Genomic DNA, 26831 nt, shown 5'->3' with positions numbered 1-26831 from the left:
CAGTGATAAGCAAAATATTTTGATTGAAGATATCATAGGGTCGGCTGCGTATTGTATGCTATTCAGAATGGTATACAAAGGGGTTAAATGTCAAAGGGTGAAAATTTAACTTTCAATGTTTAATTAAGTAAATATTAGAATAAAGAAATATGGTTTTTTTTTAAGTTTTTGCATGTGAATATTGGAAGTTCAGTTCAGAAAACTGATGAAAAATTTAAAAAGTAGGTCACAGTGACCTAGTTAAAGATGCTCCACCGCTGACAAATGGTATTTTTTCTCTATCAAAAACAGAAATTTTCCTTCGGTTACAAAAGTCACTTACTTTACACCACTACCACCATTGAAAAGTTTGAGCTTCTGTTTTTCAACTCAAGATAAATATATCAAAAATAATTAATTGCATCCCGAAAAAATTCCGTGTCACTATGTCCTATATAGAATAAAGTGCGCATGCACTGAGAGCACAATAAATTATTCTATATTTTTTTTGTGTAGACAAATAAATACACGATTTAACACTAATTATTGGAGCATCTTTAAGTATTTGTTCCATTTTAGCATTTAAAACGTAAATATTTTTGCTGATAACTAAGATTTTTTCAACGATTTTATAGCTTGAATTTATTGTTTAATACTGCATGTGGATCCTGAAATGACCTGCATAACTGATTAAATCCTAGGGTCACATTGGCTAGGTCACGTGCATAAATTAGGTCATGTTTGTTAAAAGATAATGTCATCTGTCCACTAAGCATACTCTGTTCTCCCATGTTAAAAAGCAGGCTTTTAAATTATTTCAGCTTATTTTATGAGATTATTTCACGCAACACCTTCACTTAAATTAGGATGTTATAATTGTATGATATTAAAAGGCGACTAAATTTGGAATCTTACCAGCTACTTAACACTTACTTATGGTTCGATGAATGTGGTACTAAAAGGTCCCGATTCATACAAGTCTTTTCTTATCAATACAAAGTACACAGCATGGAAAATATTATTGAACATTTAATGTTTTAAGAATAAAGGTACTTTTTAAAATTAGAATTTTTGTATGTGCAATATGTGTGTACTGAGTACAACGAATGCGAGCATGCACATGTATCTAGCTTTTGACAAGAATCGTGTGTTGGTTTGTGATTGCATGTATGTCAATGATGGTGGGTGTGAGAACGGGTCATGTGTTAACAATGTGTGTGTAAATGGTAATTAGGAAGAAGTAAATTGAACTGGCTGTATGTAAAGGCGTGTGAGTGTGATGGTGAGTGTGTGTATGTGTGTTTACTTTGCATGTATGTGTATTCTATATCTGTGCAATCTTAATATATGTAAAAAAAATCTTTTGAAAAATAAAACAATTATTGTTTCAGATGGGCATTTCAAAGTAATTTAGTTATAAGTCGGTAATTATCTCTGAAACAATAAAATTTACATATAAGATTCTGACTTGCTGACAAATTTCCCAAATGTCACTCCTATTTCTGCAAGATTCGTCCTTAGTTGATGATATATTACAATGTAACCAATTTAATCATAAATAAACTACGAATATGATATTTTTCTCCACAGAAATTTTATTATGTCATTTTATATCAAAAGATAAAAGAAGATAACAGACAAAAAATAGTCATAAGTACAACTTTAGGTTGCAAAGTAATTGATAAATGAACATTTGTATGTACAAAAAAATGGATGGAGATAATATACAGGCAATTAATACATAAGTTACAATATGCTACAATATAATACGCACTGTTTATGCATGCCATAAACACAATACTAATATATAATATACACTTTTCATTTTGTTGTGTTTAATATTGATCAAAATGAGGATTGATATAACAAAACAGTTATCAACATTGATGTTAATACACAATGTATATTCCAACTTCATCGGGTTATAAAATAGATTTTGTTTGCAAACTTTTTTACACAGTTTGCGAACAATTTTTTTATACTCCGATGAAGTTAACAAAATAGTGACATCAATGCTTAAGGATGTATTCTTCTGAGGTTTCAGTCCCGTTGAAGTCTCGTTTCGACAAAGATCAAAGAAGTTATGAGATTTTCAAATACAATTTATCAATATCTGTAGCAAGTTGCCAGTTGCAAATTTTGTCAAAAAATTACAGTTCTAACTTTTGCAGATTTTTTTATACGGGGATTTTAAGAAATGGCCCATTTGGCGGCCACTTTGAAATTTTGTCTTTTTTCGCGTCAAGTAGAGCCACAGTTTTACCATTTTTTACTGAAATTGTTTTTACTTAAATCATCACTGCACCAGCATTTTTAGCTGTATTGAGCTAATTTTTGCTGTAAATCTTTACTTGGTTCGTGATAATTAAAATATTGAGCATTAAAGTATGAAATGATTCACTGTTTTCACTTTATTTTTACATTTAATGGTAATTTGAGCACTTTTAATTTTTACACTAAAATACTGAAAAATAACAAATATTCAAGTGGGGCAAAAAAGTAAGCACACGGACCCCCCATTTTTCTGGCTGATTCTGAAAGAACAACCCTTTTCCTATTGATATGCAAAATATTAACAAAAGTTTAATACCAGAACTTTTTCTATAAAGGGTTTGATTTGGCAAAAATGGCTGAAAATGGTGCATTTTGTAGCTCAAAATTAAGGGGTAGGGGTGGCATATCTTGTTATTCTGAGAAAAAATATTAGTCTTTTTGATCAAAACTGGTATATTTTAAAAGAAAACTACTGGAAAATAAATTCTGCAAACATAAATACATATCAAACACCTCATTAGGAAATTATGGCTTTAATATCTTGTGTATATGGTCAAAACGACAAAATTCCCATAAAATCCAATATTTTGTCAACAAGGTATCTTTCAGTGACAGTAGCTCAAAAACGAGCACACGGACATATGTTATTTCTTTCATTTTCTTTCATGGTATGAACTCCTCTTTCCAAAAATCTATATGAGAAAAAAAGTTTAATACAAGAAAATTTTGACTTCTCAGAGGAGTACATCCTTAAATGATATAGATTGCAAAGCAATTAAACCAGCAAAATACAGTTCCATATAAAAGTACTTACATATCAATAACAATTAGGAAATGCCCGAAAGTACGTGTTATGGGTCGATTCACGCTTTTACGAGAAAGTCTCAGCCTTGGACTTGTACAAAAGCATTCAATTGTGGCACAGTCCATCATGTAAAATGGGAATCTCCTCAAAGGTTGTACTTGATTGTTATAATAATTTCGTGGTAAATAAAATATATTTCAAATACAGATCCTAACTACAAATGTATGTTTACATTCGCTTGTCACTTTTACTACATTATGTATATAAACTAACCACACCAACGTGAATGGGATACACGTTTTTCATTGTATACAATAACAAATTTGAATAAAAAACGAAATTAAAATGAAAATATCATCATTATCAAGATTGTCTGCAAAGCTCTGTAATCTCTATAGACCAAATCTTTCATAAAAAGATAGTTTAAGACATTAACATATAAATATGCAAATACTTGTACCCATACTACATGTACACGTAACGTTAAATGGTTTGACGGATTATCTTTTTGTTGATGTATTCCTAAAACCTTGTTATACAGAAACAGCCAATTTCCCTAAAGAAAACAACATAATCTATTCGTAAATGTATTTCTAAATGTCTAGTTACATGGAAATAGATTCGGCCAATTTTCCCCAGAAAACCACATTACCTTGCTCGTCGTCTGGGTACTCAATATAGGACTTACTGTCTATTAGGTCCATCAATGTCAGCGGGAGGTCTGTCGGTTCTACATTGTCATAGAACACTAACAGCAGAACAGAATTCCCTTCCCTCGCATAAATACTCTCCATTCGAGCCATGTTGAATTCGTACATGCACCAGTAGGATTTCAGATAGCTTTTAGATACGATTACAATTGTTTTTCTGCTCTGGTGAATGGCTTTTGTAATGTTTTCAGCTATATCATGTCCTGGTATAAAGTCCCGCTGGTGTAAACATAGAGTCAACCCATTTTGTCGTTCAAGGTTATTCAAGAGGTCACCCCTAACAAAGCGACCATCTTTTTCGCAGTACGATACAAAGGCATCATAAGGATATTCATCTCTATCCTCATAGTCGGTCACCAGACTGCTATATCCTCTGTATTTCGTTTTCGTCATATAATATAAATACCTTATCTTCCATCGATAACGATACACGATACCAGACAGGGTCAGAGAGATGGCTAGACATACACCAAACGTGGTGCCCACTATCAGACCGGTATATTTGTTACATGATGTCTTTAATCTTATCAAAACATTTTCAAAATCTGAGAAATTCCCGGTAGTCTCGTCTGGGAATCGGCATTCATAGCTATGAAAGTCATCGAACGTATTCCTCCTCTCGCCAAGCCATTTCAGGAAGTCCAGTGTTTCGCAAGAACATTGTAGTTTGTTTCCATATAAGTTCACTGTTAGATTATGACTCCTACAACTGTCTATCTGTTTTCGGGTTTGTTTGCTTAATAGCGATAGACGATTTTTAGAAAGGTTCAAGTATTGCAAATTATTCATGTGTTCAAAATTTAGGTCAAATGTGAGCATTTCATTATTACTAATATTCAATATTTGAAGATTATTTTGATTTTTCAGCAAAAGGTTTGGAACTTCTTGAATTCTATTCCATGATAAATCTAATAATTTCAGGTGTACGAGACGGCGGAAAATGTTACCGTTTTCATCGGTCTTCAGAACATTTCCCAGTAGATTGTCGTGTAAAAGGAGCTCTTCTAGGTTTTCACAATGGTCAAAGAAATTATCTGATATATATGTACAGTAGTTATTAGACCCGTCAATAAACTTAACCTTGTCAATATTTAGCACTGTACCACTCCATGAATGCAATAAGTTTCCATGAATGTCGACACGTGTTAAGTTGTTTGGCCCAAGAGGAACAACTCTTATTTCATAATCTAACACACTTCCAAAGAAAAGCACCTCTCTAAGGTTACCGGGAACAGGAAAAGTCGGTGGTGAAGATACGATGGAATTTGTTGATGTCAGGGAGTCATTTGGTCTAGATACTTGCGACACATTTGTTGCGACAAGTTTGGTGGAGGACATCTGCTGGATGCTAGATGAGAAATCCTGCAAGTTTGTAAGGATGGATGGAATTGCTTGAAAGTCATTTGAGTAAGTTGGTGGAGCTCTCCAGTCTTTGCAATCCCTAGAACCAGTATCTGGATCATGTGATGTGTATTGTCTACTACCGTCAAAGTATTCCAAATTGATAAAGCCGGCTAACTCAAATACGTAAGAACCAAAAGTAAGTCTGTTCTGGTTTGCCGAAATGAATCGTAAACTTTTTGGTAATAACGAAATAACACCAAACTCCGGAAGGGACAATCTATTATTGTTTAAGTATAATCTCCTAAGGTGTGTATGGTTTCTCAAGTTTACGACATCATCTACATATATCGAAGTTCCTGGCCCATAGTCACAGTGGATCCTACTTATATCCAGGGTATGGATTGGTAAAGCCTTCAAATCACTCGTCAAGTTTGACATCACGCCGAATGTTAGTCTGTCATTGTTAGATACATTTAAAAAGTATAACTGAGTGAGCTTGAGGAACGTTCCGTTTTCAATAAAGCGAATCTGACAATAAGACAAACTTAGATTACGCACAGATGTCACGTTCTCAAAGTAATTAGATCGTAAGATCGGTAATTCACAAGTTGCTGCTTCATTACCTAAATCTAGTACTTCTAGGTGTAGTAGATCCTTGAATTCGCTTGGAAATCCTGTTTGATCTACCCCGTCCAGTAGGCATGTCGTAAGCATCGCAATATCTCCTATACTCACTGGATATGACAAATTATCTGGATGTAATGTATTTAACACATTGTTACCTTGTAAATTGAGATATGATAAACTTTTCAATCCTTTGAATACGTTCCTTGGAAAAACATTTGGCATGTACTTTAATAAATTGTTACCGAGATCCAGGTAAACTAAAGAATCCATGCTCCTAAATGGATCGTCAACAAAAGTTTCCAGTTTATTTTCTGAAATATCCAGGTACAAAACAGATCTTGGAAACTGTCTGTCCTCTATTTTGAGATGTTTAATATTGTTTCTCTGTAACAAAATCTTGGTGACGTTTGAGTAGAATTTCGGAATACTGGAAATGTTCAGATTTGAGCAATCTGCTACCAGTCCGGTATCCTCAGACCCGTTACATCGACATCTTACATCAGATACACAATGTTGATGATTTTGCATACCAGAATATCCATTCACTGCCTCCATCATCACCACTGCCAAAACAACTGTAAATCAAAATAAAGCATTGCATTTAATTCATATGAGGACTAAGACAAATATATACATTTTTTAAGATGAATGAAAATATCACTGCAATCTCGTCTCTTAGTTTTTATTTCATAGATGATCATGATAGTATATTGTGACCGAAAGCGGTATTACAAATTGGTTTGGTTGAAAATATTAATGTCTTATTAACAGTCATTGCCATTTAGCGACGCCCCTCCTCCCCCCACCATGTGTGAAATATGTTGCGACGTCTGACTGCATGTTTTGGGACGATTTAGTATATCAGTAGTGTGTCTCCTGGTAATAGTAAGATTTTTGCCCAATTATAGCGCTATCTCACTGAAGCATGCCATTGAAGATACCGAACACACGCACTTTACCCGGTAATACCACTATCACAAAATAACCAACAACACACATAAACACAGTCTCCAAAAGTTCTTCTCGAATACACATGCACTGCGAATCTGAGATACAGATAATCTTATTATAATGAAACATTTAGACAAAATTTTATTTTCACATCTTAAATATTTACTTGGGTTAGGATTCCAGATTGTAATTTTGATATGAAATTTCGATTATGGTATTTCTCACATGTATATTCTTTATCATTTATAAACCATTTACTAATCAATAATAGCTGTGGAAAAAAGGCAAAAATAGACTTACCAACGACAAATTTCATTGTGGCCATATTACGGCCTCGATTGGCGTCGTGTTGTTTTCGTTGCGGCGTTTTATATGGCAGCATGTGCAAATACCGGACTATAACCAATGCGTGTGTTCGTCCTATATCAATTGAGGAAGTGTTTTGGTTTCCAATACTCGCTTTGATATCTATTTAGTCCCCTGGGATTATGTACATGACACATTGAGAGGAACTCAAAAGACCTCCTACCGGGCAGTTATCGGTACTGGGAAAATCTGAAAAGCTGTAGATAACAAACATAAAAAAGACCATGTCAAAGTGAGTTCTGAGAGGCTTTATGACCATCTATAAAATCGACCCTTATCACCATGTATAGGCACGCCAGGGTGTCAATATAAGGTGGACTGTTTCATCGGTGACTTAGATTTGACGGACGAAATTAATCTTATTGACCTATATTTTTCATTTACCATAACTGGAATACTACGTATCATTGACCTATATTTTTCATTTATCATAACTGGAATGCTACGTTTTATAACTATCAAACAAATATATAAAGTTTACACAAGGACCTAGTTGTTCAAAAATGATTAGGCTAATCATAGTTTAGCGACAATTTTCAAATCAAGATAAAATAATTTCTGGTAATACGAAATTTACAAAATTTTATAAGAATCTTAAAAGAACTCCATTCTGTACTTACTTGCTGAGTTGAGTGAAGATATGATCACATGTTGAATAGTACATGAGAAATGAAAATTTCACTAATCACGTGATTAAGCCAATCATGCTTTGAACAACCGATACACCTGTAGTATCGATAAGCGATCATAAATATGTCGACAGAACAAGACGTCCATGTATACGTAGTGGTAACATAATCAGAAGAATTAATCGCCTACTCTCTTGATGCTGGACGCTAAGCCGCAGCAGAAACTGCCACTTTTTATTTCTTGTGTCTCGACCAGAACCTACATCATTTCCTTGGCTGGGTAAACTTTGTATTACTGTTTATTTGTGTGATTGATTAACGACATAGTCAGGGACATATACATGTAAGGCCGGTTTTCCATGTATGCGATGTACTGTTTGTGAGAGTGTGTGTGGATGTTGGTGTGTAATTCGTGGGTACTACAGTATGTTCGTATTCCGTCTACTTGCAATATTAACACTATTGTCCTATTTAAAGCGTTATGCTTCCAAAAACAAAGGGCAAGCTCACACCATCTGGTCTCGTTACACCGACAAACTTTGTATTAATACCAAATTCATGAATGATGCTGAAAATCAGTCATTAAGATATATACCTGTCTGTCAAAATTATTTTAAACCAATTAGCTTTAACTTAAGTTACAATACAAATATGGTAATAACACATAACTCGTAACTTATTTTTACTTCTCTGTAGCAGTGGTTTCTCATCAATATCGACATTGCTTGTCTCAAATCAATGTAAAGGGTGTTACGGAATATGATGAACCTGGTATCATGTTCTTGGAGTTGTCTAAAACTACTGGCGGAATAGCAATACTTTCTGCAGATAATTCTTTACTTGAATTTTCTATCATCTTTGAAATGTTTTAAAAGTTGAACCAGGAACTTTGATATTTCCGGAATTCTGGAAGTCATGAACTGATACGTCTCCTTGAGATAAAGTATTCATGGTAAAGAAGGATAACTATACATCCTGTTTGAGATTATAAATAACTAAGGTCATTAAGCGGCGGCCTAACATTTCGCAACGTGTTGCGCTTGCAGATATCGATTCTCTAACTAAAATAGGAAATTTCCTGCTGATAAAGGGCGACGTATTCTCGAAATAAAATAGAGAGCAGATTAGAAACTAAATAAGTATTAGAAAACTGACGTCCATCAGGGAGGCCCACCACTATTTTTTAAAATATACCTTTAGCTCCATAACTCCTTATTTCATTTTCTGAAATTAATTTTTTTAAGAACAGGGTTCATGCCTATTATCGTTATTTTTGTAAGTTTATTTGAAATATTTTTTTCGAAAAGTGATATTACGGTTGTATTTTTTCACAGAATTGTCTTTACATAAACATGCATTGGATAGAAAACATTTCAAGAAATTTCGTTGTCAAATGTCGGTTATTTAGGGCAAAAGCATTATGTTGAAAATCACCACAAAACCGCGAGATCAATGCCAAACATCGTGATTTTTGGGGGCGTATTACTCATGAACTTAAAGCGGTTCAAATGAAATCAGAGAAAGTGTTATCAAACCTTTATTGTAGAGCTAATTTCATGCGCTTATATCATTGAAATGTATTCGATATTTTGATAAAACGTTGAATTTTTCCTTCTTACTTTCTTGTTATTTTTTGTCCGATGACAACAAGTAGTTCGCCTTGGTTGATTCAGAGGCCTATTCAAGCGTTCTAGTGACTCCCAAAATGCTACAACATCAATTCTAAAATCGAAGCCGGACAAGGAAATGGCTACATCCGGGAAACAAGGTGCAGCAACGTGTATGTCGGTATCACTAAATCTTAATTTACTTTTTGAACATTACATGAAATAATAGTAATATATTCACCTTATTTCCCCTCTTCTGTCATAAATATCCACAATCATCATACTGATTATATAATACTGTTCTCTGTATTGCTTTGTCAACCACATTATTGGGGCTTTTCGCCTATGGGTGAAAAGACCAATTGTTTTTGTTATGGTTTTTAGTAATCTGCACAGAATTTTGTATACAAGGATCCCCGAAATGGCATCTGACATGCCAATAAATGTGTCATTATATTGTAGGGCATGAGTTGAATGTGTGACAGCAGCATTTTTATGTTGGTCAAAAATCTAATATGGCCACTATCACCTAACTTCCGGTGTTTAACTTATGTCAAAAACGCCTTGACAAAGTTCTTCCTGTTTTAGATATGTTATGTAAAATTAAAAATGGAGCAAATAACTGATGTAACACTTTTCTGTAAAACGTCCATTTCCGATTTCAAATAAGGGTCAAAGTTCAAAAATGCAATAAACCAACTCTTCTCAAGTTCTAGAAGGCCTAGAGACCTAATATTAATCATGTAGCATGCTGACATAAATGTCTTCCAAGTTTGTTAATATGAATGATCTTGACCTTCACTCAAGGTCACATAGGCCAAAAAACCTAAATTCTACAAATGACATCTTGTAAAGTTCTAGAAGGCCTAATATTAGGACTGTAGCATGCTGACATAAATGATTAACAAGTTTGTTAAAATGAATGACCTTGACTTTCATTTCAGGTTACCTGGGCCAAAAACCCTGAAATCTACAAATTACTTTTTTGAAGTTCTAGAAGGCATAGAAACCTAATTAAGCCTGTAGCATGCTGACATAAGTGTTTACCATATTTGTTAATGTGATTCAATTATATTCAATGTGACAGTAGCCAAAACGTTCTGAAAGACCTGGAGACCTGAAAATGAACCTGTAGCATATTGAGATAAAGGGATACCAAGTAAATATGAATGACCTTGACGTCTGACCAAATAACACTGACCTATGTTCTGTCGTTTCGTTGTTTTATTTCCAAACAACTTTTGTTGATAATAAGCAAACTAATGATCATCACCAAAGCTGCAAACATTAACTCCGACATTTGAAGCATTAACCCCTTTCAATCAATCACTTACTTAGTTAATAACGACTTAAGCTTCACAAGGTCAAGGTCAGCTCAGAATGTTTATTAATTCATTTATTGATATACAAACGTAGGTACAAAACTTATTTTGTAAAATTCAAGATGACTGCTGAACAGCCGTTTTGAATCCACAGAGTCTTAATACTAACTTATCAAATCTAAACAATACTCTTATTTCTGAAATCCGTACAAAAGAAAAAAAACCGAACCAACGATTAAACAAGGACATAGTCATTCAGATCCCCCGCCAATGGAGATATCAAAACTGAAGTAAGTTTGATTGTGGAGACGTATGTGTACTAGTTGGGCGACACCTGAAGGAGTGTCGCGGATGAAATGAAGAGAAGAGGAAGGGAAGATAACTCTTGTTGTTACCCTTAAACGGGACCAATTCCATTAGGTTATGAACAAGAGGCCGATGGGCCTTAACGGTCATCTGACTATTGGCACAATACAACACCTCAAAGAATAATGTAGTGGCACACAATTAAGGCAATCCAAAAAAACTCATTGATTAGAAGAAGTCCAGGTCCTGATATATTTAATGAATTAGACCATGAATGAAGGTCCCTTGATCCCCACCATGCTGCAAATCCAATATCCAGTCTCAAGGTAGTCATTCATGTTACAGGCTCAATATCAGGTCTCTATAGGCCTTTAAGTTATTCACACGAAGTCGTTAAAAGATTTTAGCCTATTTGACCTGAATGAAGGTCAAGATAATTTCATCCAAGCATGCTGCAGACCCAATATGAGTACCCTGGGCCTTTTGGTTCTTGAGAAGAAGTCGTTTAGAAATTTTAGCCTTTTTGACCCCTGTGACCTTGAGTGAAGGTCAAGGTCCTTCATTTGAACAAACTTGGTAGCCAATTTATTCTAGCATGCCACAGACCCAATATCAGATCTCTAGGCCTCTTAGTTATTCACAAGAGGTCATTTAGAGATTTTACCCTATTTGACCCCTGTGACCTTGAATGAAGGTCATTGTCCTTCATTTGAACAAAGTTGGCAGCCATTCATCTCTGCATGTCACAGGCCCAATATTAGGTCTCTAGGCTACTTACTTATTCACAGGAAGTCATTTAAAGATTTTAGCCTATTTGACCCCTGTGACTTTGAATGAAAGTCAAGGTCATCTGTTTGAACAAATTTGGTAGCCATTCATTCTACATGTAGCATGCCACAGACCAAATATCAGGTCTCTAGGCCTCTTAGTTATTCACAAGAAGTTGTTTAAAATCTTTTAGCCTATTTGACCCCTGTGACCTTGAATGAAGGTCAAGGTCATTTATTTGAACAAACTTGGCAGCCCTTCATACCAGCATGCCGCAAACCCCATATGAGTACCCTGGGCCATTTGGTTCCTGATAAGAATTCGTTTTAAGATTTTAGCCTTTTTGACCGCACTGTGACCTTGAATGAAGGTCAATGTCATTCATTTGAACAAACTTGGTAGCCCTTCATCCCAGCATGCTACAGGCCTAATATCAGTACCCTGGGCCTTTCGTTTGAATGAAAAAGTTTCGCACTGCAGACTGCGGACGGCGCAAGATGACGGACGATGCATGATGACAATAGATCTTCTTGACCCTTCGGGTCAGATGACCTAAAAATATACCAGAGCTTGAAGTCATTTAAGGATTTTAGTCTATTTGACCCCTGTGACCTTGAATAAAGGTCAAGGTTATTTATTTAAACAACCTTGGTAGTTCATTGTATAATATATACTGCCAGTTAACCTGAAAGATACAATATAATTGATTGTCTATAAAAACACCAATAAAGGAATGTAATTAAACAAGAGGCCCAGAGGGCCTGTATCGCTCACCTGGTTTTTTGTTTTTGTTTTTTGTAATTATCACAAAGACTCTTACAATTAGAAAAATTAGTAAAATTGACTCCAAAATTTGTTTAATTTTGAAACACAACCATATAATGATGCTATAGATACCATAAAAATATGCTATCCAATACAAAGGTTCAGAGAGGAAGTAATTTATATGAAAATAGTAGCCTAATTGACCTTTTTGGCCCCGCGTCTAAGGCCCCAGGGAGTCAGTCTCATCATTTGTACAATTTTGAATCCCCACCCTATAAGGATGCTACCATTGCATTATGAGTGCTCTCCCATGCTTAGTTGCAGAGAAGAAGTCGTTTAAATGGAAATAGCCAAATTGACCCCTTTTGACCTCACCCTCAGGCCCCTAGTGGGTCAGCCCCATCATTTGTACAATTTTGAATCCCCACCCTATAACGATGCTACCATTGCATTACGAGTGATATCCCATGCTTAGTTTCAGAGAAGAAGTCGTTTATATGGAAAAGCCAAATTGACCCCTTTTGACCCACCGCCCCTCAGGCCCCCGGGGGGTCAGCCACATCATGTGTACAATTTTGAATCCCCACCCTATAAAGGTGCTACAATTGCATTATGGATGCTATTCCATGCTTAGTTTCAGAGAAGAAGTCGTTTATATGGAAATAGCCAAATTGACCCCTTTTGACCCCGCCCCTCAGGCCCCCAGGGGTAAGCCCCATCATTTGGACAATTTTGAATCCCCACCCTATAAGGATGCTACCATTGCATTTTGGGTTCTCTCCCATGCTTAGTTTCAGAGAAGAAGTCGTTTAAATGGAAATAGCCAAATTGACCCCTTTTGGCCCCGCCCCTCAGGCCCCTGAGGGGTCAGCCCCATCATTTGTACAATTTTCAGTTAGTAGCCCATAAGGATGCTACCAGTCAAATTTTGTTGAAATCCGACCAGCGGTCATGGAGAAGAAGTCGATTGTTGACGGACGGATGGACGGACGACGGACGCCACGGTATGGCATAAGCTCACCTTGGTCCTTCGAGCTAAAAATGAAACAAGAGGCCCAGAGGGCCTGTATCGCTCACCTGGTTTTTTGTTAGTAATTATCACAAGACTCAGACAATTAGAAAAATAAGCAAAATTGACTCCCAAAGTTTAATTTTGAATCACAACCATACAATGATGCTATTGATACCATACAAATATGCTATCCAATACATAGGTTCAGAGACAAAGTAATTTATATGAAAATAGTAGCCTAATTGACCTTTTGACCTCGCATCTATTGCCGTCTAAGGCCCCGGGGGTCAGCCCTATCATTTGTACAATTTCAAATCCCAAACCTATAAGGATGCTACCATTGCATTATAAGTGCTCTTCCATTCTTAGTTGCAGAGAAGAAGTCGTTTATATGGAAATAGCTAAATTGACCCCTTTTGACCCCACCCTTCAGGCCCCCGGGGGGTCAGCCCCATCATTTGCAAAATTTTGAATCCAAACCCTATAAGGATGTAACCATTGCATTATGAGCGTAATCCCATGTTAAGTTGCAGAGAAAAAGTAATTTATATGGAAATTGACCACTTTTGACCCCACCCCTCAGGCCCCCGGGGGGTCAGCCCTATCATTTGCACAATTTTGAATTCCCACACTATAAGGATACTACCATTGTATTATGGGTGCTATACCGTGCTTAGTTTCAGAGAAGAAGTCGTTTATATGGAAATAGCCAAATTGGCCACTTTCGACCCCGCCCCTCAGGCCCCCTGGGGGTCAGCCCCATCATTTGCACAATTTTGAATCCCCACCCTATAAAGATGCTACCATTGCATTATGGGTGCTATACCATGCTTAGTTTCAGAGAAGAAGTCGTTTATATGGAAATAGCCAAATTGGCCCCTTTTGACCCCGCCCCTCAGGCCCCCTGGGGGTCAGCCCCATCATTTGTACAATTTTGAATCCCCATCCTATAAGGATGCTACCATTGCATTATGGGTGCTATCCCATGCTTGGTTTCAGAGATGAAGTCGTTTATATGGAAATAGCCAAATTGAACCCTTTTGACCCCGCCCCTCAGGCCCCCCGGGGGTCAGCCCCATCATTTGTACAATTTTGAATCCCCATCCTATAAGGATGCTACCATTGCATTATTGGTGCTATCCCATGCTTGGTTTCAGAGAAGAAGTCGTTTATATGGAAATAGCCAAATTGAACCCTTTTGACCCCGCCCCTCATGGCCCCCCGGGGGTCAGCCACATCATTTGTACAATTTTGAATCCCCAAGCTATAAAGATACTACCATTGCATTATGAGTGCTATCTCATGCTTAGTTTCAGAGAAGAAGTCGTTTATATGGAAATAGCCAAATTGACCCCATTTGACCCCGCCCCTCAGGCCCCCGGGGGTCAGCCCCATCATTTGTACAATTTTGAATCCCCACCCTATAAGGATGCTACCATTGCATTATGGGTGCTATCTCATGCTTAGTTTCAGAGAAGAAGTCGTTTATATGGAAATAGCCAAATTGACCCCATTTGACCCCGCCCCTCAGGCCCCCGGGGGGTCAGCCCCATCATTTGTACAATTTTGAATCCCCACCCTATAAGGATGCTACCATTGCATTATGGGTGCTATCCCATGCTTGGTTTCAGAGAAGAAGTCGTTTATATGGAAATAGCCAAATGGACCCCATTTGACCCCGCCCCTCAGGCCCCCGGGGGTCAGCCCCATCATTTGTACAATTTTGAATCCCCACCCTATAAGGATGCTACCATTGCATTATGGGTGCTATCCCATGCTTGGTTTCAGAGAAGAAGTCGTTTATATGGAAATAGCCAAATTGACCCCTTTTGGCCCCGCCCCTCAGGCCCCTGGGGGGTCAGCCCCATCATTTGTACAATTTTCAGTTAGTAGCCCATAAGGATGCTACCAGCCAAATTTTGTTGAAATCCGACCAGCGGTTATGGAGAAGAAGTCGATTGTTGACGGACGGACGGACGGACGGACGACGGACGACGGACGACGGACGACGGACGACGGACGACGGACGACGGACGACGGACGACGGACGACGGACGGACGGACGGACGCCACGGTATGGCATAAGCTCACCTTGGTCCTTCGAGCTAAAAATGAAAAAATCCTTTTAAGCTACATCCTCAATACTCCATGGGATACTATTACTGACGTAATATCCTCTCTTGGACTATCTCATAGTAACATTGGAGCAACTTCAGAAGAAACAGACTGACCAATCACAGGCTTGCAGAAATCATTTTTGGCTACATCCTCAATACTCAAGGGTTTACTATCACTGACGTGGTTTTGTGTTTATGGTTTTATTAGTTTAACGTCCTATTAACAGCCAGGTCATATAAGGACATGCCAGGTCTGTTGATGGAGGAAAGCCGGAGTACCCGGAGAAAAACCACCGACCAGTGGTCAGTACCTGGCAACTGCCCCACATGGGATTCGAACCCGCATCCCAGAGGTGGAGGGCTTGTGGTTATATGTCGAGACATCTTAACCACTAGGCCACCGCGGCCCCTTATCACTGACGTAATATCCACCCATGAACTAATATCTCATAGTAAAATTGGATGCAGTTCAGAAGAAAAATAGAGGCCCAAGAGGCCTTGATGGTCACGTGAGTGCTGATACAGAAAGAATATTGCAAAGTTGGTTTAAATCTTTAAAAAGCATTTATGAATTAAAAGAAACCCCTTTTGGACCCACTCCTCAGGCCCCTGGGGGTCAGTCATGGAAAATTTGTTAATAGGATTCAATGGCCATATCATACTGATAATTCTGACAACATTTGACTCATTTTCTATTACAAATGACCAAATAATGTTCAGAAATGTGTTTTCCCTATAAAAAATATAGTAAATAGTATATTGACCCCTCCCGAGGGGAAAACATGAGACCCCAGGTTCATATATAATTCATAATTAATAAAGGACCTTAAGAACTTTCCATCTATGAAGAGTATTTGATTCTACCATTTCCAGAATTTTTGATGAAGGTTTTTGAAGTTTAAGCCTATCCTATTTGACCCATTTTAGCCCCACCCCTCAGGCCCCTGGGGGTCATTTATGGAAGATTTGATTCAATGACCATTTCATACTGATAATTCTGATTCATTTTCTATTACAAATGACCAAATAATGCTCAAAAATGTGTTTTACCTAAATAAACTATAGTAAACTTGACCCCCTCCCCACGTGATTCCATCTATGAAGAGTATTTGATTCCACTATTTCTAGAATTTTAGAAGAACATTGTTGAAGTTTTAGCCTAATTCCTAACCCCTTTTGGCCCCAACCCTCAGGTTCCTAGGGGACCATATAATTCACAATTTTGATTGACCTTTGGCCTTGAAAGGTCTCTGCAAAATTAGAGTAGGTCACTGGAGACTTCATCTCAGGTGACCTCAAAACTGAGTCCTGCATAGACTTCCTTTCAAGATTACAGAGAAATTGACACCCAACTTCAAACCAACACATATGTACAGTGAACCACATTATAAAATTCCTTTGATGTATGTTAAATGATCTAGTTACCTGTGTCTTCTGTTGCCTGCAGTTTCATTGACTGATTGCCAGGTGTAAAATAGCCACGCCTCTACCCCCAGGAACAAACAATGCGGTTTGATTGACAGCTGGCGATCAGTTAATTATAAAATAGTGCAGGGGTAGATATTATGTCAGTGAGAGTAACCCCTGGCGTATGGAGAAGGATTAGGCTATTACTCTGCTATTTTCTTAAATAAAGGGATACTTAAAACTTGAATGTGGCATTTTATAATTGTCCCTATGACATACAATTAAGCAAGGAGTTCATCATAATTGCTATTGCTGCCTGGAATATGCATTTTCATGAATAATCATGCAAAAGTCTCTGCTAGCTACCCCTACCCTATTTTATAGAAAAATAAGTAAAAAATTGGTAATAATAGACAATATCGCCTGGCTGGCACTCAATCTCTTACAAATACATACATTTTAGAGAACAAGAAATGTTAAACAGTTTTTTACAGAGAAAAAAAAACAAAATAAAACTACTGCTATAATTAAGTTAAAATAACCAGAAAATGTATAAATCTATGAAATAGATGTATAAATGTATGTATGTACTTCATATTATTGCAATTACTATACATGTATAATGTATATGGTATGTCGGAGTGAATGTGTATATGCCTGTATTGTGTTATGTACTATAAAATGTCTTAAAATTTTTTTTAAAAAGATACAAAAAATAAAATAACCAGAATTCATTTAATATGGATTATATCGTTTCATAATGACACGGCATCAAAGATTTGAAAAATATCATGTACTTATACATGTACTTCACAAATAATCATGTAAAAGTCTCTGCTACTCACATTTTATCAATAAGAAACTGTACTATATTTTTTCCTCGCGTAGATAAAAAAAGTGTCAAAATATAGACAATATTGGTCTGACCGAATACTCAATCCAAAACTAAACATACATTTCTCTGTTTTCGCAATTCTTTTAGTGATATTGAGCATTTTGCTAGAAAATATACCTTAAAAAATAATAAGCCAATTACCTCCCTTTATCCAATCCCAATGAAAACTGTTCATATGAACATTTAAAGAATATAAAGTTTTTAATTTAAAACCCACGTACCCTTTTACAAGTAAGTCAGTTGTCATTTTCAACAATTGATGGTATACATGTATCTGATCATACTTACATAAGATATTTAATAATATAATGTTTAATCAACAAATGCCTTGGAAATGTATAATGCTAATTGGAATTTCATGTTGGGCAATTAGGGTAATGGGTTATATTAGGTGCCAGTCTTTCTAATTATCATAACATTTATGAGACCTTTTATGAGAACTCTATTCGTGGGGCCACGGTGGCCGAGTGGTAAAGTTGTCCCGATATATTACCACAAGCCGTCCACTTCTGGGTCACAAGTTCGAATCCTATGTGGAGAATTTGCCAGGTACAGTACTGACAGCTGGTCGGTGATTTTTCTCCGGGTTCTCCGGCTTTCCTCCACCATCAAACCTGGCACGTCCTTAAATGACCCTGCATGGCTGTTAATAGGACGTTAAACTAATAAAAAAAAAAGAGAAGTCTATTCTACATCCGAATTGTACATCCGAATTGGAACACATATGGTACCACTGTCCAGGTAATTAAATTATTTTAAATCCTTGATACTGCTGAAGGATATGAAATCAGTTAAATAAATCATCACATTAAAGGATCTATTTGTAGCTTTTATACATATGCAGAAATGAATTACTTGGTACATCTTTCATGCTTCAGTCTTTTGTTGGTACATGTACTAGTATTTAAAATAGTTACCGTTTCCAAGTGTTATTCATCACAGATGAAAAAAATGTCAACAGCAAGCAAACCATAATTTAAAAGTCTATACCTTAACCGAAATGGCTTTCAATTTATCAATTTTTTTTTGTTTTAGAAAAATTTTGAAAACATTTCTAAAGCTGATGAGGCTGTTACAAGTTTGACATTCACTACTGTATAGTGAGTGTTATAACTAGGTCTCCTTTTACCTAGATACTGTATGATATTTTAAAAAAACCCAGAAAACTGTTGTTATTTTGGAAATAAAATGTCAAAATATCCTTAAAGGCTCGTGGTATTTCAAATTTTATAAATTTAAGTTTAATAAATTTCAAATGATGTAGCCATGAGTGTAAGATTCTATTTATCACATAACTAGTATTAATCAAAACATAGTCAAAACTTAAGTGATTCTGACAGGACAGTGGCGTAGGAAGATGAAACGTAATGGGGGGGCAAAGGTCCCCAATATTTCATAACACCTCCCCCCGTGCCCCGCACCACAGGAGATACACTTGTACTTGATATACTTTTTTCATATATCATTACATATAATCATTGTACACATCTATAGACAGTGGCGTCGCTAACAGGAAATTAATTTGGGGGTCGGGGGTTCTCCCCCTAGGGAAAAATATTACGATTTTGTATTTTGATGATTTTTAAGCATTCTCAACATGGTAATTTTTCGATTTAAAGTTACCTGCATTTAGAAATGAAAATTGTGAGTGTCATCTTACCATTATGCAACCCAGCTCGATCTGAACATACCGGATTCACACCATCGGCACATTGTTGTGTAACTCAAAATAATAATCAACTGATTGTCTTGCTAAGACATATAAACAAATAAATCTTTTAAGAAGCATTTTTTGAAATAGTATAATCCCTTGATGGACATTTTTAGTCTAGTTCGTGTGTATTGAATTTTCATTATTAAAGGTTTGAACATAATTAATGCTTGAATGTTTTAGGACACGTGCCGCGCAGCGAAATATTTTCTAAAAAGTTCAAAAATGTGTAGGAGGACCCTTTTTTCTTTCAAATGTGCATTTTTAGAACATTTCACTCGGCGAAAAAGAGGGGGGCAAAAAAACATGTTTGCCCCCCCCCCCTGCCCCCCCCGTAATTTTCACAACACGGGACAATCTGATGATTCCTGTCGGCATCCTAATTATTACGCAGTAGTTGTCTATCACAGTATCGCTATACACAACACAGCAAAATTGTGAAATGAATTTTCATTAACATTACTGACCTCACCCACCCAGTCTGTACAGTAACTTAAGCCTAAGCAATTATTATGTGTCATGTAAAACTGCAGTGCATACAAATGTCCATATCTACATGTAATAATGTTGATCATATCCATTGTCAAACTACATTGTTACCATTTTTTTTTATTTTTTCTGGTTTGTTTTCTTTAGTTGTCTAATATTCAGATTACTTAAAGACGTTTCGGTACCTTCTGAAAGTCATTTCGCCATGTTCATTTTATGATACCGAAAAGACTTCCGCATGTACCGAAATGACATGTAACGAATTCGAAGCTGCGTTACATGTGAGCCTACGGACTACCGAAACGACATGTGCATTACTTTATGGTTTAACTACAAGCAATTTAATCATATGATCAAACAATATATTAGGAGATACATATATTCAAACGGCATCTGCCTCAAAGGCAGTACAATTGTCAGTTTACGTGCTTTTAAGGCACGATTTAGAACACATGCATGGTTCTGTTGTCAGACAGTCACTCGCGATGGTGATCATAAACAGACTGTAAACAGTACCTAACGTTATATTTGCAGGACTACAAAAACAATCAAATATATCTGATGATACTAATATCCACCGATAATGATATTGATGTCTATAACAAGTAAAATGAACAATTACTTACCTGATAATGCCGGATTTAACTTGAACATCGAGGCGGCTTCAACGTTTTTACTCAACCGGATACAAACAATACACATTCCTTATAGGGGGCGCGATAGTCTGCGCCATGATTTTGTGCGTTCGAGACAGTACAAATAGATTCATTTCACTGTTGCACTTGTTGGGCGCATTTTATAACATAAATATGATGATTAGTGCATACATTATTTACTCATTTTATAATGTTTAGTCACTTCTACAGAAAATTTCAAAAATATCACTCATTTTTAAATGGTACAATTGCCGGTCCAATCGTTCAGAATAACTCCGAAGGAAGGCGCCTGGGACCCCGAAATATCTCGTCTGTTGTGGAAATTTACCGAGAACCTGCGAAATACCACCATTATTCATGACTGTATTGTGGCCGTTGTATATAACATTTCCAAAAGTAAAAAATACCGTTTTGTTCAGAATTACGAGGACTTTTTATATGTAGAGTTCTAGCTTCTCAGCTTTATTAATTTATTTACTAGGATAGATTAAACAGAAATCAGTGGTCAAAATGCCGATTTTGGGGGTTTTACACCAAAATATCTCGTCGTTTTGAATTTTCACAGCTAAGGTGATTATTTCAATCGATTGATCACGCCGTGATTAGCTTACTTTCAAAATTTCAGCAAAATGTATCGTTGGATTTCCTTATTATCAAATCGCGGTTATAAGCGGGTTGATAGCTAAAAGTTGTCGTGTTAACATTTCGTTCCGAAGGAACGATAACAGTTGTTATCGTACCTTACGTCTCTTCATTTCATATGGAAAAAAAAAAAAAAACAGGAAAAAGGAAGTTGCGCTAAAGAAAGATGGAGTTTAATTCAAGTAGAGCGGGGCTGCAATTGTTGAATCAGGTATACAGCCTTGACATTTATATTAGACTATATACACAAAGATGGGTGGAGTTTTGCAAAGTAACATTTACCATTTACCATGATATTTTCAGCAATGTTTCCATGGTAACGGAAAAGGTGCAAAAAATGAAAACCTAAAAATAGCAAAGGTACTACTAGACCATAAAAAGAATGTGTCTATGAAGTTTCGTGGAAATATCTCTGCTGGTTTTAGAGTTATGCTCCGGAAATGAACCTGCTACAAAAATATGATATTTTCAGCAATGTTTCTATGGTTACAGAAAAAAAAGTGAAAACCTAAAAATAGCAAAAGGCACTACTAGACCATAAGAACAATGTATCTATGAAGTTTCATGGATATATCTCTGCTGGTTTTAGAGTTGTGCTCCGGAAACGATTCTTACACAAAAATCTGCCATTTTCAGCAATGTTTCCATGGTTACAGAAAAAAAGTACAAAAAGTGAAAACCTTAGAAAAGCAAAAGGCACTACTAGATCATAAGATCAATGTGTCTATGAAGTTTCGTTGAAATATCTCTTCTGGTTTTAGAGTTATGCTCCGGAAACGAACCTGGTACAAAAATATATTTTCATCAATGTTTCCATGGTTACGGAAAAAATGCAAAAAATGAAAACCTAAAAATAGCAAAAGGCACTACTAGACCATAAGACCAATGTGTGTATGAAGTTTCGTGGAAATATCTCTACTGGTTTTAGAGTTATGCTCCGGAAACCATTCGTACGGACGGACGGACGGACGGACAGACGGAACTCATTTGTATATCCCCCGCAAACTTCGTTGCGCGGGGGATAATTACTATATGGCAATTACTAAATGAAATTTTCTTCATGATGCTGGACATGAAACATGTATTAGCCTACTAATGACAACATGTAAATAAACACGACATTTTTATAAAGAATTGTTTAAACATATGTACTGCCCGCCAGAAAAGTTATCTTATATATGAAAATATTTACTGACAATTTATCTCCAAGAAAACTTTCAGAAAAGCAATTATTTATTAAAGATATATAAGTTGATATATCATATATACTGATGCCTGTATTAAAAAGATTTTTATTTTACTGTATTTAACGTACATTTGTAAAAATACACGTGTAACACAACGTTTGGGGACAGTGCATTTCTACAAAGAAATGCATTACAATGTAACATATATTTTAGTTGCTAAATTGTGCTCTATCGTATTACATATTGCATAGCAAGACAGTTGCTACATGTACTATACCAAGGTAATTCGAAACCATTAACTTACCAACAATCGATTTTACATTCATTGAATCCTCAACTCCAAATAGTAAGATGGACCGATAATATCTTACAGATGTATAATTTCTGTGATATTAGTTGTATACGGCTAAACTATTGACTACATGAGTAATAATAATAAGCCTCCTACGTTTGAGATAAAAACTTCCTGCTCAAGCACTTATCTGTTGATGATGTACAAGTAGGTTTTCCTCTCGTTTCCTGTTGTACATTAAAATCGTCGTTCGTGACGCTTTAAGATAAAACAGGCGACAACAGCCGCCCCGATGGTGATATGAACAAACACCAATAGTCATTACTACATACTGGTATTAATTTAGCGACACAATCACAACTAGATTTGATCGCGATCAAAACACGAAATTTCTACCTATGTAATGATATAAGTAATGCTAGTGAACAGACGATCTTTAAGTCGAATTAATTAAATCTGTTTTTCAGTTGGACCAGACTACTTTCGTAAGAAACGCTTTCTGATTAATATTGAGTGAGATCGTCCGTTCGTTCAAGCAATCGTCTGTTCGCTAACATTACTTATATCATTACATAGGTGGAAATCCCGTGTTTTGATCGCGATCAAATCTAGTTTTCCACAAATCTTGTTAGCAGGATATCTCACGAACGGAATAAGGTACGACGCTAAACTTCGGACATGTTATGAATGTACATAAGATCTTGAAATGTACGTTCGATTTTTTACAAAAATGTTCAAGGTCAAGGTCACAGACGTAAAAAACGACTTTTTTCGAACAAACTTTAAACGTTCATAACTTCATAACCGTACGCTGTTCAGGTTGTGCGTTTCATTATTTAGGTTGATTGCGATGTTGAACGTTTTTTTCTTACTACATGTTATCAGAGATTATGTCTAGGTCAAGAGTTCGCTAGAGGGTCAAATGAGGTCAAACAAAGGTCAAAAATGAACTTTACCATAGAAATGTTTTGAAGAGCGCACATGAAAGAACATGCTCTTAAGCACATAAAATGACCAATTTCAAGGCCATATTATTCAAAATGGCGGAGATATTGGACATCAAAAATCGAAATTTTTATTTTTTTATCTTTGACTTTTTGTAAAAGTAGACCTTCGCATATATTCTGTAAAGAGTTTTAATTTCAAAGACAAAGCTTTAAAAATGACGGAAATATAGCCTTGCAAATATGGCGTTTCGTTAATTTTTTACCTAAATTTTACCGTAATTTATGAAATTTCCAAGAGAAATGTTTTGAATTGGATGTGAGAGAGCATGCTCTCAGACACATAAAATGACCAATTTCAAGGTCATATCATTCAAAATGGCGGAGATAAAGGACATCAAAAATCGAAATTTAGTTTATATTGGTCTTTGCGGCAGGCGTTTCAGCGCCTTTAAACCTGTATGTACAGTGTTGATTTTTCATACCTATGTTGTATGAACTTTTGTCTTCAAAATTTATGGATTTTAAAGGGGCTATATAGCAAAATGGCGGAAATATAGCTCTCCAAATATGGCAATTTGTCCCATTTCCTTATTTTTTCCGTACTTAGTGAGCTCGTAGGGCCTTTATCATTTAGTGAAGGGTGTTGATTTTTTGTAAATGTAGACATTGACATGTTGTCATGATTTTTATGTTCTACATGCACAATGTACAAAATCGCCATGTTTGCGTTAATACACGTACATGTACATGTGTAGCTACATGGGAGGCCTTCCTTACGTGAACCTAGCTATTAATAGGACGTACATTTAATCAAACAAACAAACAAACAAAAAAGATAATACACAAACCCAATAACTGACAGGTTTAAAACCTTTTATGTATGTGGCAGAGCTGTCACATGTGACACCGTATGTTTAAGCAAAACCGGTGCTATGTTGGGGAAAATACCCGGCAGTTTTGAAACAAATTCACGTCAAAATTCTTTACAAATTTTACATCTACATGTATTGCCCGACCCGCACATTAACCATTAACTGATGTACCTTTAATATATCCAATCAGCAGGCTCCGATATATTCACCTCTCTATGAAATCTTCTGCCCCTAAATCTGTTTACGGTTGGACCAGCCTACTTTCGTAAGAAACGCTTTCTGATTAATACTGAGTGAGATCGTCCGTTCGTTCATTCATTCGACTTGAAGCGAAGGAAAAGAGTATTAAAGCAATCGTCTGTTCGCTAACATTACTTATATCATTACATAGGTGGAAATCCCGTGTTTTGATCGCGATCAAATCGAGTTATTATTCCTTTTTTTCTTATTTCCACAAATCTTGTAAGCAGGCTGTCTCACGAACGAAACACAGTACGACGCTCAACTTTTGACACATTATGTTGGTACATGAGATCTTGAAACGAACGTTCGATTTTTCACAAAAAAATGTTCAAGGTCAAGGCCACAGACGTAAAAAACTACTTTTTTCGACCAAATTTTAAACGTTCCTTACTTCATAACCGTACGCTATACGTTGTCCCCGTTTTGGCATTAAGGTAGATCGTGACAAAGCGCGATTTTTGTTCATCACATATTATCAGAGATTATGTCAAGGTCAAGAGCTCGCTACGGGGTCAAACAAATTCCAAAAGCGAAAATTGCCACAGAAAAGTTTTGAAAGATAGATTTGAAAGGGCATGCTCTCAGAAATATATAATGAAAAGTTTCAAGTTCATCGGAACCAAAATGGCGGAGATATAGACCTTGGAAAACTGCGATTTTGCCATTTTCCCGCCAAAAATGCACAAGATTTCAGCGCCTTTAATACTTAACATACATGCTTGAATTTTGCATAGACATAGCATGGACAGATATTTACAACAGTTTTACGCCGAAACTTTGTGACTCTGTTACGTCATCAAACTCGATTCTACAGATTTCATATTTCAAACACCTATGGCATACATGTGTGCCTGCATGAATTAAGATTAAAATTGAAATTATAGTCAAGGTCATACAAGTCACATATGCTACATCAGTACAATTGTTGTAGAACATCTTTACATCAAAGACCGATTGCCGCATGTCAAAATAAGTTTTTATTGTATGACGTAAATCACTCTTGAAGGTCACGGTAGTAAAATGTTGAATTATATGCTGAAATATCATTTTACATTAACACAATTCCTTTGAAACATCAGCTGAGCTCATGTATGGTATAAATGTATACGCTTACAATCGAATTACGTTGACATGAATTCAAGGTCACAATGGTCAAATCTTGCCCCAAGAGCACAACAAGTTCAAGTTATATGTGTCGTAAGTTTCATACTCATGAAACAAGAAGAGCTTTTAATATGTTATTCACCACCAATAGTTACCAACATTTTGATATTTGCAATATTTACAATGCATAGAGTAATTTTACAAAGTCAAATAAGTGTTCAAAATTTATTTTTGCGGTATATTTACTGCCTACAAGTGATGATAAATACAAACGGTCCGACCATGAAGCTAAGTTGTGGTCTGCTATTTTATTTTACATTTTTACAATGGTATCAGTAATTATAAAGTGACCTTTTCACGTATACTCTCATCTAAACATACATAAAGCATAAAGACAAGAACTAATAGTGCATAAATGCTGTGTTGTAACGAGTGCCTATAAAGCTTCATGATTTTCACGGGATCTCAGCGCATTTACAATTTGGTGTATGATGGTCATTTTTTGCACATACATGTAGGTATATACTATGGAACGATGTTTCATACAAATTGGCAGAGATATTGGCTCATGAAATTGGCAATTTGATCATCAAAGTTAAATACGATTGCGACCGTTCGCCAAGATCATCTCGAGTTGCGTCTTTTTGACCATCATTTAACTTATTTACTAGTTACTGAAACCAAAGGTATAGAATTGCTTAAAGTTGTATGGTCTATCACTTTCGCTCTTTTTGTAACGCGCAGTGTTACGTGTTAATAACCAAATATAAAATACATTCAGAACTTGTTTATACAAAAGTGGCG

At 36.1% G+C, this 26831-nt stretch overlaps 1 protein-coding gene across 3 annotated transcripts in view; it reads right to left on the bottom strand.

The window, feature by feature from the left end:
- The window catches only part of LOC138321157 (toll-like receptor 4), a 34918-nt gene extending 11911 nt beyond the window's left edge, over nt 1–23007 (bottom strand). The window contains exons 1-3 of one of the 3 annotated variants that reach the window (XM_069264616.1): nt 22874–23007; nt 6991–7253; nt 1542–6314 (exon numbers count right to left, since the gene is read on the bottom strand). In XM_069264616.1, coding sequence (XP_069120717.1) covers nt 3664–6314; nt 6991–7072 — 2733 coding nt within the window. In that variant the 5' untranslated portion in view covers nt 7073–7253; nt 22874–23007 and the 3' untranslated portion in view covers nt 1542–3663. Of the gene's footprint in view, nt 1–1541; nt 6315–6990; nt 7254–22873 lie in introns of those variants that run through there. The other 2 variants (XM_069264617.1, XM_069264618.1) reach the window with 2 other exon arrangements.
- Between the last annotated feature and the right edge of the window lie 3824 nt (nt 23008–26831).

Source organism: Argopecten irradians, chromosome 4, assembly GCF_041381155.1.
Source record: "Argopecten irradians isolate NY chromosome 4, Ai_NY, whole genome shotgun sequence".
NCBI lineage: Eukaryota > Metazoa > Mollusca > Bivalvia > Pectinida > Pectinidae > Argopecten > Argopecten irradians.
Note: the sequence above shows the minus strand (reverse complement) of the source record. Positions and strands in the feature narration are given on the sequence as shown.